This window comes from Chlorocebus sabaeus, chromosome 24, assembly GCF_047675955.1.
Source record: "Chlorocebus sabaeus isolate Y175 chromosome 24, mChlSab1.0.hap1, whole genome shotgun sequence".
Taxonomy (NCBI): Eukaryota; Metazoa; Chordata; class Mammalia; order Primates; family Cercopithecidae; genus Chlorocebus; species Chlorocebus sabaeus.
In genome coordinates, this window is record NC_132927.1 from 43447874 (window position 1) to 43463615 (window position 15742).

The following is a 15742-nucleotide window of genomic DNA, read 5'->3' on the forward strand; positions in this document are numbered from 1 at the left end:
TCTGGAGTACAGTGGTGCCATCTTGGCTCATTGCAAGCTCCACCTCCCGGGTTCACACCATTCTCCTGCCTCAGCCTCCCGAGTAGCTGGGACCTACAGGCGCCCACCACCACACCCAGCTAATTTTTTTGTATTTTTAGTAGAGATGGGGTTTCACCATGTTAGCCAGGATGTTTTCTAATGGCCCAAGACAGTAAGAAGTGCTTTGGGTTTGTAATTTACAAAATAAGAGAAGTCCGTGACAACTTTTTTTTTTTTTTTTTTTAGACAGAGCCTTGCTCTGTTGCCAGGCTGGAGTGCAGTGGCATGATCTCAGCTCACTGCAACCTCCGCCTCCTGGGTTCAAGCAATTCTCCTGCCTCAGCCTCCCAAGTAGCTGGGACTACAGGCATGCGCCACTGTGCCCAGCTAATTTTTGTATTTTTGGTAGAAGTAGGGTTTTATCGTATTGGCCAGGATAGTCTCGATCTCTTGACCTCATGATCCACCCCCCACAGCCTCCCAAAGAGCTGGGATTACAGGTGTGAGTCATCACACCCGGCTGAAGTAGGTTTTTTATTGGTAGCTAGGTACTGTATAATTTGGGGTGAGTCTTGAGTGGGAAAAGCCTCATGGCACATAAAATAGTGCTCAATTAATATTTGTGGGAAACACATGCACACATGCACACACATGCATGCACACACAACCCTACCTGCTGATGTGCCAGAGAATTACAACACTCCTCCTTTGAGACATTCCTTTTAGTTAATTTGTTATATATCCAAAGGCCCCTGTGTTAACATGCAAGTAGTTTAACCAAGGACCAGTATTAATCCAATAGCACCAAAGTATGTTAATTTCTTCAATTAAGTTATTCCACAATGTATACATGTCTCAAAACATCATGGTGTACACCATGCATATATAAAATTGTTGCCAATTAAAAATAAACTTTAAATAAAATGTTTATACTATAGGTCTATAAAGAAAGAAGTACAAATTATTTTTCCAGTGAGGTAATCACTTTGTGACAACGACTTTATAAATATTCAGTGGCTTAGAGAAGTAAAACGACAGCAGAAAGCACTGCTTTACTTTTTGCTTCCCAACTTTGGACTTTGTTTAAAAGATTTGCCATTCATTAAATACTCAAAGTATTTACTGAGTATCTACTATAAGTGTAAGGAAGGCACTGTTCTAAAAGTGGCAGAGAATACAAAGATTAATAAGACATAGGCTCTGCCTTCAATGAGTTTACCATCTACTAGCAGAGGTAAGGCAAATATTTAAATATCTATAGCATAAGATGGAGAGTGATAGATACCAGAAGACAAATATAAACAAGGTATAACATTACTTTAGAGATGGAGGAGATTATTCCTGCCAGTAGATAACCATGCTGCAATTTCCAAACAAGAAGAAAAAAAAAGAAAACAAGGAGGGGCCAAGATGGCCAACTAAAAACAGCTACGGTTGGAGGCTCCCACGTAGAAGGATGAAAACAGCGAGTAAATCCTACACCAGCAACTGAGGTATCCAGGTTCTCTCACTGGGACTGACTAGGCAGTTGGTGCAACCCATGGTGAGTGAGGAAAAGTAGAGTGGAGTGACAGCCAACCCAGCATCCACACAGGGGAAGGGGAACTGCCACTCCCAGCCAAGGGAGGTAGTGAGTGTGCTACCCCACCTGGGGAACCATGGTTTTTCCATGGATCTGTGCAACCCACAGATCAGGAGATCCCCTCATAAGCCCACACCACCCGGGCCTTGGTTCCCAAGCACAGAGCTATGCAGATTCTTGGCAGCTGTTCAACTGGAGACTGCCTAAGACTACCAAGTTCCTAGGGGAAGGGGCAGCTGCCATCACTGCAGCTGCCTGCTGCCAAAGATGACTGAGCTCCCACTGGGAGGAGCGGCTGCCATCACTGCAACTGCCTGCTGCCTAAGACAACTGAGCCCCTGCAGGAAGAGATGGCTGCCATCACTGCAGCTCCAGTCTGCCATTTTAGAGAGGATAATAAATGACCTGATGGAGCTGAGAAACACAACACAAGAACTTCATAATACAACTATCAGTATCAATAGCTGGATAGACCAAGAAAAGGAAAGAATTTCAGAGCTTGAAGACTATCTTGCTGAAATAAGACAGGCAGACAAGATTAGAGAATAAAGAATGAAAAGGAATGAACAAAACCTCTGAGAACTATGGGATTATGTAAAAAGACCAAACCTACAACTGATTGGGGTACCTGAAAGATGGAAGAATGGAACAAAGTTGGAAAACGTACATCAGGATATCATCCAGAACTTCTCCAACCTAGCAAGGTAGGCCAACATTCAAATTCAGGAAATCCAGAGAACCACAGTAAGATACTCCATGAGAAGAAAGATCATCCCAAGACACGTAATCATCAGATTCTCCAAAGCAAAAATGAAGGAAAAGTATTAAGGGCAGCCAGAGAAAAAGGCCAGGTCACCTATAAAGGGAAGCCCATCAGACTAACAGTGGACCTCTCAGCAGAAACCCTACAAGCCAGAAGAGATTGGGGGCCAATATTCAGTATTCTTAAAGAAAAGAATTTCCAACTCAGAATTTCATAACCAGCCAAACTAAACTTCGTAAAGTGAAGGAGAAATAAAATCCTTTTCAGAAAAGCAAATGCTGAGAGAATTTGTCACCTCCAGGCCTGCCTTGCAAGAGCTCCTGAGAGAAGCACTAAATATGGAAAGAAAAAACCAATACCAGCCACTACAAACACACACTAAAGTACACAGACCAATGACATTTCGAAGCAACTACATCAGCAAGTCTGCAAAATAACCAGCTAGCATCATGATGACAGGATCAAATTCATACATATATTAACCTTAAATGTAAATGAGCTAAATGCCCCCAATTGAAAGACACAGAATGGCAAGCTGGATAAAGAGTCAAGACCCATCAGTGTGCTGTATTCAAGAGACCCATCTCATGTGCAAAGACACACATAGGCTTAAAATAAAGGGATGGAGGAAAATTTACCAAGCAAATAGAAAGCAGAGAAAACCAGGGGTTTTCTCTAACAATCTTAGTGTTTGTTTTTCTAACAATCCTAGTGTTAAAGTCTTACAAAACAGACATTAAACCAAAAAGAAAGATCAAAAAAGACAAGGGCATTACATAATGGTAAAGGACTCAATTCAACAAGAAGTGCTAGCTATCCTAAATATACAGGAGGACGCAGATTCATAAAACAAGTTCTTAGAGACCTACAAAGAGACTTAGACTCCCACACAATAATAGTGGGAGGCTTTAGCACTGCACTGTCAATATTAGATCACTGAGACAGAAAATTAACAAAGATATTCAGGACCCAAACTCAACTCTGGATCAAGTGGACCTGACAGATACCTACAGAACTCTCCACCCAAAAACAACAGAATATATATTCTTCTTTGTGCCACATGGCACTTACTCCTAAAAAGATTGCATAGTTTGAAGTAAAACACTCCTAGCAAATGCCAAACAACTGAAATCGTAAGAAACAGTTTCTCAGAACACAGTGCAATAAAATTAGAACTGAAGGTTGAGAAACTCACTGAAAACCACACAACTACATGGAAATTAAACAACTTGCCCCTGAATGACTCCTGGGTAAATAACAAAACCAAGGCAGAAATCAAGAAGTTCTTTGAAACCGATGAGAATAAAGAGACATTGTGCCAGAATCTCTGGGACACGTAAGAGGGAAAGTTATAGCACTAAATGCCCACATCAGAAAGTTAAAAGATATCAAATTGACATCCTAATATCAAAACTAAAAGAACTAGAGAATCAAGAGCAAAAAAAAAGGCCAAAGCTAGCAGAAGACAAGAACTAACCAAGATCAGAGCAGAACTGAGATAGATAGAAACGAAAAAAACCTTTAAAAAAAATCAGTGAATCTAGGAGCTGTTTTTATGAAAAAAAATTAATAAAGTAGACCACTAGCTAGACTCATGAAGGAAAGAGAGAAGAATCAAATAGACACAATAAAAAATTATAAAGGGGATATCACCACTGACCCCACAGAAATATGAACAACCATCAGAGAATATCTGTGCAAATAAACTAGAAAATCTAGAAGAAATGGATAAATTCCTGGACACACATACCCTCCCAAGACTGAACCAGGAAAAAGTTGAATCTCTGAATAGACAATAACAAGTTCTGAAATTGAGGCAGTAATTAATAGCCTACCAACCAAAAAAAGCCCAGGACCAGATGGATTCATAGCCGAATTCTACCAGAGGTACAAAGAGGAGCTGGTACCATTTCTTCTGAAACTATTCCAAACAACTGAAAAGGAGGGACTCCTCCCTGACTCATTTTATGAGGCCAGCATCATCCTGATGTCAAAACCTGGCAGGGATACAACGAAAAAAGAAAACTTCAAGCCAGTGTCCCTGATGAACACCGATGCAAAAATCCTCAATAAAATACTGACAACACGAATCCAGCAGCATATCAAAAAACTTATCCACCATGATCAAGACAGCTTCATCCCCAAGAGGCAAGACTGGTTCAACATATGCAAATCAATAAACATGATTTATCACCTAAACAGAACTAAAGACAAAAACCACATGATTATCTCAATAGATGCAGAAAAGGCCTTCAATAAAATTAAAATTCCCTTAATGTTAAAAACTTTCAATAAACTAGGTTTTGATGGAACATACCTCAAAATATAAGAGCCATTTATGACAAACCCACAGCCAATATCATACTGAATGGGAAAAAGCTCAAAGCATTCCCCTTGAAAATCAGCTCAAGACAAGGATGCCTTCTCTCACCACTCCTATTCAACGTAGAATTGGAAGTTCTGGCCAGGGCAATCAGGCAAAAGAAAGAAATAAAGGGTATTCAGATAGGAAGAGAGGAAGTCAAGCTATCTCTGTTTGCAGATGACATACTGCTATATCTGAAAACCCCATCATCTCAGCCCCAAAGCTTCTTAAGCTGGTAAGAACCTTCAGCAAAGTACAAAATCAATGTGCAAAAATCACAAGCATTTCTATACACCAGCAGTAGACAAGCAGAAAGCCAAATCATGAATGAATTCCCTTTCACAATTGCTACAAAGAGAATAAAATACCTAGGAATACAGCTAACAGGGAAGTGAAGGACCTCTTCAAGGAAAACTGCAAACTGCTGCTCAAAGAAATCAGAGAGCAAACAAGCAAATGGAAAAACATTCCACACTCATGGATGGGAAGAATCAATATCATGAAAATGGCCATACTGCCCAGAGCAATTTATAGATTCAATGCTATTCCCATTAAACTACCCTTGACATTCTTCACAGAATTAGAAAAAACTCCTTTAAAGTTTATATGGAACCAAAAAAGAGCCTGTATAACGAAGACAATCCTAAGCAAAAAGAACAAAACTGAAGGCATCATGTGTCTGACTTCAAACTCAGCTACAAGGCTATAGTAACCGAAATAGCATGGTATTAGTACAAAAACAAACACATAGACAGTGGAACAGAATATAGAACTCAAAACTAAGACTGCACATCTACAGCCATGTGATCTTCAACAAACCTGACAAAAGCAATGGGGAAAGGATTTGCTATTTAATAAATGATGCTGGGAGAACTGGCTAACTGTATGCAGAAAATTGAAACTAGACCCTTTCCTTACACCTTGTACAAAAGTTGAGATGGATTAAAGATTTAAATGTAAAACCCAAAACTATGAAAACCCTAGAAGAAAATCTAGGCAATACCATTCAGGACATAGACACGGACAAAGATTTCGTGACAAAAACGTCAAAAGCAGTTGCAACAAAAGCAAAAATTGACAAATGGGATCTAATTAAAGAGCTTCTGTGCAGCAAAAGAAACTGTCATCAGAGTGAAGAGACAAACTACAGAATGGGAGAAAATTATTGCAGTCTATCCATCAGACAAAGGTGTAATATCCAGAAACTACAAGAAAAAATAACCCCATTTAAAAGTGAGCAAAGAATATGAACAGACACTTCTCAAAAGAAGATATACATGCAGCCAACAAACCTGTGGAAAAAAGCTCAACATCACTGATAATTAGAGAAAAGCAAATCAAAAATACAATGAGATACCATCTCATGCCAGTCAGAATGGCAGTTATTAAAAAGTCAAGAAACAACAGATGCTGGCAAGGTGTGGAGAAATGGGAACTCTTTTACACTGTTGGTAGTTCAACCATTGTGGAAGACAGTGTGGTGATTCCTTAAAGACCTAGAACCAGAAATACCATTTGATCCAGCAATCCCATCACTGGGTATATACTCAAAGGAATATAAATCATTCCTTTATAAAGATACATGCATGTGTATGCTCATTGCAGCACTTTTTCACAATAGCAAAGACGTGGAATCAACCCAAACACCTATCAGTGATAGACTGGATAAAGAAAATGTGGTACCTATACACCATGCAATGCCATGCAGCCATAAAAAGGAATGAGATCATGTGCTTTGCAGGGACAGGGAGGGAGCTGGAAGCCATTATCCTCAGTAAACTAACACAGGAACAGAAAACCAAACACTGCATGTTCTCACTTAAAGTGGGAGTTGAATAATGAGGACACACGGGCAACTGGCGGGGCAACAACACACACTGGGTCCTGTCGGGGTTGCAGGGAAGGAGAGCATCAGAAAGAATAGCTGGGCCTAATACCTAGGTGATGGATTGATCTGTGCAGCAAACCACCATGGCACAAGTTTACCTGTGTAACAAACCTGCACATCCTGCACATGTATCCTGGAACATAAATAAAATAAAGTAAAAAAATAAAACTTACAGAACCATCAGGTGGTTTACTACCCTGTCTTTCTTCCTTCCTTCCTTTCTTGCTTCCTTCCTTCCTTTTTCTCTTTCTCTTTCTTGGTCTCTTTCTCTTTGTTTTTCTTTCCTTTCTGCTGGGCTGTTATATATTCTTCATGGCAGGGTATATTTTACTTTCAGTATCCCAAGTCCCTAACTGTTCCTGGTTCATAAAGTGCACTCAGTCAATATTTGTTGAATGGATATGTGTATCATCAGACTTGCTGTTTAATAAGAAAATGCCTATTACAAAGCTTATTCAACAGATAAAACCTATATAACTAAGAAGCAGAATTTTCTTCTCAGAAACTAAACATATTTTTAAAAGACAACTTTTGTAAGATTATATCCAGTTTGCACCATACAGTGCAGCCTATCACAAAAAAAAGATCTAATCTGAGACCTATAAAGCTGAGTAAAAAGCAGAAGCAGCAATCTCTATCATTCTGCCTTGACAATGATTTTTTTTATATTTGAATGAGTAGGTCAAGACCTCAATGAAAATGAGTTACAAATAAATTTATATTTCAGTTGTCAGTGATTGTCAGATATTTCAATTGTCAGAATTACATATAATCCTTTTTGAAGTGTTCACCCACAATTTGAATAGAAAATTCTATGTAGCACTAAATAATCTCTAAGGTTTTTCAAACTTTGAAAATTTTGCGATTTTGATTGACCATGAGAAGAAATCACATATTAATAGTATAAGCAACTTTGTATATATTTTTCTTAGGTGCCTATGACAATGTCATTAGTCTTAGAATGAAAACCCTTTGGGGTAGTGCCTTTAAGTCAATTCATTGAACATGTCTGGAGCAGCCACTAGGATTGGAGTAGGAGTGCTAAATTTAATAAGTTGCGATGACAAGAAACTCACAATCTTGTGAAGGATACATATAATCATTATAAAGTGGTTTAAAGAGATGGGAGCTTATGTATTTCACTTATCTAAGTCTGGAGCCACGCAGTCTAGGGTGTTTTTTTTTATTGTTGTTGTTTTTTGAGACGGAGTCTCGCTCTGTCGCCCAGGCTGGAGTGCAGTGGCGGGATCTCAGCTCACTGCAAGCTCCGCCTCCCGGGTTCACGCCATTCTCCTGCCTCAGCCTCCGGAGTAGCTGGGTCTACAGGCGCCCGCCACCTCGCGCAGCTAGTATTTTTGTATTTTTTAGTAGAGAGGGGGTTTCACCGCATTAGCCAGGATGGTCTCGATCTCCTGACCTCGTGATCCACCCGTCTCGGCCTCGCAAAGTGCTGGGATTACAGGCTTGAGCCACCGCGCCCAGCCCAGTCTAGGGTTTTTACAGCAGCTCTACATTGTTATCAGGGACTTGGATTCTTTTTTCTTTTCACCTTTCTATACTTACTGCATGGGCTTGCATCTTTGTAGTTCAGAAGTGGCTACAGCACCTTCCAGTCCCCAGTGTCAGCCCAGCTCCCAGTTCCAGCCATGTTCCAGGTAGAAAAAACGGTAGATGAGCAAAAGCTTTTTTCTCTTAAAGCTTCATATCTTCATCTTTTTATTTGTAAGAGGAAGCCTGCCCCAGGGACTTATTCCTACCCCTGATTGGCCAGAATTATATCATACGGCCACTCCTAGCTGCTTACAAGGGGATTGTGGATAGCAGGTAGGAGAGCTAAGCAGCAGTATTTGCAGTTACTACTTTTTGTTAACTCTTTGGGATGTAGGCTTATATGGCTCTAAGGAAAAGGTCCAGTTATTTATATATGAAGATATAATACTCCAAGAAGTTCCTTCTTGTCATTAAATTATGCATTTATTAATTCAACAAATACTATTTTTTGTTTGCTAATATGTGCCAGATGCTGTTCTAAGTACTGCGGACAAAAACAGTAAACAAGACAAAGTTGCTGCTCTCATGGAACTTTATGTTCTATTGAGAAGAGGAAGACTATAAACAAATATCAATATACATATTTATATTTATATATTTTATATATTGGTTATGAATATCTGTATTATGTATGTACATGGGTATGTATATAGCTATGAAGAAAAGAAAAGTAGGGTAAGGGAAATAAAGAGTGATGGTGGGTATTATTCCATAGAGAGTGTTCAACAAATTTCTCTCTGATGAAGTGATATTTGAACAGAGACCTGAAAGAAGTGATGGATAGATGGGGAAATGAGAGACCATCTGGGGAAGAATGGTTCAAGCAGAGGAAACAGAAAGTACAAAGACCCTGAGGAGAGATGAATTTGGCATGATCAAGTAAAAAACAGGAACCAGTATGACTAGAGCACAGTAAACAAAGAGGGAATGTTGGGAGGACAATGGGAGCCATAATATTTTGAGCTTATAGGCCATAGCAGAGATTTTATTGTAAGGGACATGGAAAGTCATTAGAGAGCTATGAGCAGAAATTAGCACAATCCAGTGATTCAAAGAATCATTGTAACTGCTGTGTAGAGAATAAATTGTAGTATGACAAGGATAGAAACAGAGAGACCAGTTAGGATGCTATTCAGTTTCCCAGGAAATCAGTGATGGTCTCAACTATTATAGTAGTCATCGAAGTGGTGAATAATTATCAGATTCCAGATATATTTTAAAGATAGTTTAAATATATAAGAATCTTGCAAGGTTCTGGCTTAATAACTGGAAGAATGGAGTTGCTATTTACTGAAATGGGAACTGCAAGAGAATAAGTCATTGTATGGGTGGAATAGGAGGATGGGGAATTAAGAGTTTGTTTTGGGACATTTTAGGTTTGAGTTGCTGGTTGCACATCCAAATGCATGTTGGATGATATAAAAATGTAGAATTGGCCGGGCGCGGTGGCCCAAGCCTGTAATCCCAGTACTTTGGGAGGCCGAGACGGGCGGATCACGAGGTCAGGAGATCGAGACCATCCTGGCTAACACAGTGAAACCCCGTCTCTACTAAAAAATACAAAAAACTAGCCGAGCGAGGTGGCAGGCGCCTGTAATCGCAGCTACTCGGGAGGCTGAGGCAGGAGGATGGCGTAAACCCGGGAGGCGAAGCTTGCAGTGAGCTGAGATCCGGCCACTGCACTCTATCCTGGGCGACAGAGCGAGACTCCGTCTCAAAAAAAAAAAAAAAAAAAAAATGTAGAATTGAGGGTAGAGGTTGAGATTGGAGATATAAAATTAGTAGTTTTAATATATGGATGATATGAATGCTTTGGGACTAAATATGGTTACTTGTGGAGTCGATAGCTAAATAATAATATTTCTTCATAACTTTTTTCAGAGGAGAGAAAATTTCCTATGGTATCCTAAATAAATTGAAGTTTGGGGACTTCATTTTACTAACTAGTGCATTAAGTATTCAAAATTTTGTGTAGTAGTTGAGTACATGAATTCTGAAGCCAAAATTACCTAGTTTTGAATCTTAGCTCTTCTGTTACTAGCTCTGTGATTTAGGAAATGATACATAATTTCTCTAAGCTTCTCTTTCCTCACCTATAAATAAGGATAATTATGGTGCCTCACCATAAGGTTGTTGGGAGGATTAATGAGTTAATTTAGTATACTGCCTTGACACATAGAAAGAGCTCAAAAAGGATTAGTCAATGTCATCATTGAATTTTGCTAAGTTTTGACACATGATATAACTCTGCTAACTTGATTTAATGTTCCCTATATTTTGCAGGCAGGAGAAACAGTTTCTCACCTGCTAATCTTCATTTGGGGAGATTTGAAATTGGGAGTTGTGATATTGTAAGTCATTGCCACTTTTTAATCAGTGTTACAGTATCATATTCTTAGTTAATTATCTTACTGTTCAGGTCACAGTGCTGTCGATATCACCAAGGTGGCCAGAAGACACCGTATGTCTCCTTTTCCTCTGACATCTATGGACAAAGCCTTTATCACAGTCCTGGAGATGACTCCGGTGCTTGGGACAGAAATCATCAATTACCGAGGTACTGTTATATTTGACCATTGCCCTTACTTTTCTTCATTTTTTACCAAATAAGATTCATGTAACATTAATGCACAGTTTTCCTGAAAAAGAAAGATTATTAACTATTATTACAATTATCATCATTCTTTTTTTTTATTTCTACTCAATAAGAAAAAGGCTAAGGGTTCAGCCTTAACAGTATACAGAGTAAAATCCATGAAACTGCCTTTTCATTAAAAAAAAAAAAAAAAAAGGAAGAAAATCAGCTGTGTTTCTGCTGTCCATCAAAATACCAATACTGCAAACTAAAGAAAGGGCTGTCAGCACTGAGTGAGGAAAGTAAACTCTGAGTCTATGTGATGTCCTTTCTGTCAGAAATGGGAGACAACTAATATGTCTTGTAATCATCTTTTTCTGTTTGGAAAGCCTGTATTTAAATGTAAATACAATGTATTTACATACATTGTAAATAAATATTTAAAATATGTTAATTTATCCATGGATAACTAAGACAATGGAAAGGTAGCATTCCCCAGTATTTTGTTTTTAATTAACAACTTCCATTTCTAAACATTCAGCATAGGAGTTGTATTCAGGCATCCAGTTGCAGAAGACCAGACTGCTGAGGAGAACTTCCAGCCAATAAAGCTTGTGGTTTCTTCCCAACACCAAAAAGAGGAGTTGTATTTAGTGCAATCTGAATAAAATATAGTTTCTTAATTTGTTATGCAGAAAGAACACAACAGAATTAATTTTATAAATAACTTTATAGAATCATAAAATATTCAAACTACAATGAACAGTAGAGAGCACAAACACCCTAATTTTTTTGCAAGGAAACTCAAACTCAGAAGAGCAGAAAAGGAATAGGATTAAGGTCTCAAGATTTACATTCTTCCTTTTACTACATAATTGTGCTCTCTTCTTCCACCATTAAATTATAAAAAATAATGCAGCTAACATAATGGTGCCAGATTTTAGCTCTTCTCTCTGTGTCCCCACTTAGACAAGAATCGTTATTATAGTTTGCCCTTATCCTACATCTTTGGTTCACATTCTTTTAGATATGCATATCATTAGGCTTAAACCATTTGTTTTTCTTTTACTCCTCAGTAAAAGAAAGTTTAGAACACTCACTAGAGTAGGGATTAGTCAGGAATTAACTGTGTGATTTCAAAACAATTTTAATAGAGTAGTTTTATTTATCATCAAATGTAGAATGTTGAGATATTTATTGATATCAGTAGAAACCAAGACATTTTCAGAAAATATGAATGTAAACTTAAGTTATAAAAAAATTAATACTACTTTACCTGTTATAAAAATAAATAAACCATTCCTGTTTTTTTTTTTTTTTTTTTTTTTTTTTTATAATTTCAGAAGAGTTTCCCTTAACATCAGTCCTTAGAAAAATCTCACCGTATATTCCAGGTCACGTTTAAAGAGACGTTCTGGTTTTTTTTTTTTTTTTTTTTTTTAAAAAGGTTGGAAATTGCCATTTCATTTTTCCTCTAGAGAAAAATGCTGTCAGATGTATTCTCTTTTCCCTTCATGTGCTGCTTTCCCATTCATTTATTCATCAAATCAGTTGTCACTTATACGTGAGCAGACTCTTCATAGATGAATAACTTTTTGTCAAGTGTTTCCACCTATGATGATGAAAAATAATAATGAGGTTTGCATTGAACCTTTGAGTTGAATCAAACTCAATTTTTTGTGTGAAAGGGTATTGTAATTAGACCCCCTAGGCACTTTGATTAGGTGTTTAGAAAACATCATATATAGAAACATAATTTACTTTGTTCAACAAATATTTAATAAACATCAAGTAAATGTCAGATACTATGTTAAGTCCTGTATTTGCAAAGATGAATAAAAATAAAACTCCTGCCCCGTGGATTTCATGGGCTAGTGCAGAAGAGATAGGTAAATTAATGTGGTACTTGTCTCCTCTAATTGACTCCTTTACAGGCTTGCCTTCCTTTGTCAATTCCTTGAAAAGCTTTCTTTACAGTTTTTTTTCTTTGGCCCTTTTCACATCTTGTCCATTGACTTCAGATGGCCTCATGCAGGCTAGTAGTTTCAGATACCATTTATAAGGTGAATTTTAAATGAATACCATTGCCCAGAGCTTGTCCAAGCTCCAAACTCATATTCTAAATGTATTACATATCTGCTGCTAGTAAATATAACATGACAAATACTAAACTTATTTTCTCTACTTCTACAATACTTGTGTTTTTACATCCTCTTAAAACTGTCCCTTGTTCTGCATTCCCTCTGTTACTGTTTTATTTTAGGTTTTTTTTTTTTTTTTTTTTTTTTCTGAAATGGAGTTTCACTCTTGTTGCCCAGACTGGAGTACAATGGCACAATCTCGTTTCACGGCAAACTCCACCTCCTGGGTTCAAGTGATTCTCCTGCCTCAGCCTCCTGAGTACCTGGGATTACAGGCGTGTACCACCATGCCCAGCTAATTTTGTATTATTAGTAGAGACAGGGTTTCTCCATGTTGGTCAGGCTGGTCTCAAACTCCCGATCTCAGGTGATCCGCCCACCTCGGCCTCCCAAAATGCTGGGATTACAGGAGTGAGCCACTGCACCTGGCCCAGGTTAGGTCTTTATTATTAACTTCCTAGACAATTGTAACAGACTCCCCTCCCCCCAATTAACTTCGTCCCAATCCATTCTCCAATTTCATGCCAAAGTAATCTGTTCAAATTTGCTAATTTGTTATTCACACTCCCTACACGCAAGTCTTCAGCTGTTTTTCTATAACCTCAAGATAAAATTCAAACTCCTTGACATATCATGAAAGGCCTTTTATAACCTAATTTCTTCTAATTTTTTTTTTGTTTCTTCTCTTACCTCCTTATCAGACCTTACTTCTCCCTAAACATGACATGATAATTCTTACTTCTTATTCTCTCTTACCTCTAAGCCTTTATTTATAGATCTTTTTTTTTTTTTTTTAAGAGACTAGGTCTTACTATGTTTCCCAGGCTGGCCTTGAACTCTTGGCCTCAAGCGATCCTCTCGCCTCGGCCTCCCAGAGTACTAGTATTACAGGCATAACCCACCAAGCCTGGCCCCTTTGCTTATATAGTTTTCTCTTGGAAAAACTTTATCTTACTTCTCTACATATTAACTACTGTGTAACTATAACTACCACATATTCTTTTTTTTTTTTTTTTTATACTGTACATTCTAGGGTACATGTGCACAATGTGCAGGTTTGTTATATATGTATACATGTGCCATATTGGTGTGCTGCACCCATTAACTCGTCATTTACATTAGGTATATCTCCTAATGCTATCCCTCCCCCCTCCCCCTTCCCCACAATAGGCCCTAGTGTGTGATGTTCCCCTTCCTGTGTCTATGTGATTCTTTGTTCAATTCCAACTATGAGTGAGATCATGAGGTGTTTGGTTTTCTCTTCTTGCGAGAGTTTGCTGAGAATGATGGTTTCCAGCTGCATCTGTGTCCCTACAAAGGACACGAACTCATCCTTTTTTATGGCTGCATAGTATTCCATGGTGTGTATGTGCCACAATTTCTTTTCTTTTTTTTTTTTTTTAAATTTATTTATTATTATTAAACTTCAAGTTGTAGGGTACATGTGCACAACGTGCAGGTTTGCTACATATGTATACTTGTGCCATGTTGGTGTGCTGCACCCATCAACTCGTCATTTACATCAGGTATAACTCCCAATGCAATCCCTCCCCCCTCCCCCCTCCCCATGATAGGCCCCGGTGTGTGATGTTCCCCTTCCCGAGTCCAAGTGATCTCATTGTTCAGTTCCCACCTACGAGTGAGAACATGCGGTGTTTGGTTTTCTGTTCTTGTGATAGTTTGCTAAGAATGATGGTTTCCAGCTGCATCCATGTCCCTACAAAGGACACAAACTCATCCTTTTTTATGGCTGCACAGTATTCCATGGTGTATATGTGCCACATTTTCTTAATCCAATCTGTCACTGATAGACATTTGGGTTGATTCCAAGTCTTTGCTATTGTGAATAGTGCTGCAATAAACATACGTGTGCATGTGTCCTTATAGCAGCATAATTTATAATCCTTTGGGTATATACCCAGTAATGGGATGGCTGGGTCATATGGTACATCTAGTTCTAGATCCTTGAGGAATCGCCATACTGTTTTCCATAATGGTTGAACTAGTTTACACTCCCACCAACAGTGTAAAAGTGTTCCTATTTCTCCACATCCTCTCCAGCACCTGTTGTTTCCTGACTTTTGAATGATCGCCATTCTAACTGGTGTGAGATGGTATCTCATTGTGGTTTTGATTTGCATTTCTCTGATGGCCAGTGATGATGAGCATTTTTTCATGTGTCTGTTGGCTGTATGAATGTCTTCTTTTGAGAAATGTCTGTTCATATTCTTTGCCCACTTTTGGATGGGGTTGTTTGTTTTTTTCTTGTAAATTTGTTTGAGTTCTTTGTAGGTTCTGGATATTAGCCCTTTGTCAGATGAGTAGATTGCAAAAATTTTCTCCCATTCTGTAGGTTGCCTGCTCACTCTGATGGTAGTTTCTTTTGCTGTGCAGAAGCTCTTTAGTTTGATGAGATCCCATTTGTCAATTTTGGCTTTTGCTGCCGTTGCTTTTGGTGTTTTAGACATGAAGTCTTTGCCCATGCCTATGTCCTGAATGGTACTACCTAGGTTTTCCTCTAGGATTTTTATGGTATTAGGTCTAACATTTAAGTCTCTAATCCATCTTGAATTAATTTTCGTATAAGGAGTAAGGAAAGGATCCAGTTTCAGCTTTCTACTTATGGCTAGCCAGTTTTCCCAGCACCATTTATTAAATAGGGAATCCTTTCCCCATTTCTTGTTTCTCTCAGGTTTGTCAAAGATCAGATGGCTGTAGATGTGTGGTATTATTTCTGAGGACTGTGTTCTGTTCCATTGGTCTATATCTCTGTTTTGGTACCAGTACCATGCTGTTTTGATTACTGTAGCCTTGTAGTATAGTTTGAAGTCAGGTAGCGTGATGCCTCCAGCTTTG

At 38.4% G+C, this 15742-nt stretch overlaps 1 protein-coding gene across 3 annotated transcripts in view; it reads left to right on the forward strand.

The window, feature by feature from the left end:
- Positions 1 to 15742, forward strand: part of GPHN (gephyrin) — a 740280-nt gene that overhangs the window by 597776 nt on the left and 126762 nt on the right. For all 3 annotated transcript variants that reach the window (XM_007987015.3, XM_073011087.1, XM_073011088.1), the window contains one exon: positions 10590 to 10727. In XM_007987015.3, the coding sequence (XP_007985206.1) occupies positions 10590 to 10727 (138 nt within the window). The remainder of the gene's footprint in view (positions 1 to 10589; positions 10728 to 15742) is intronic.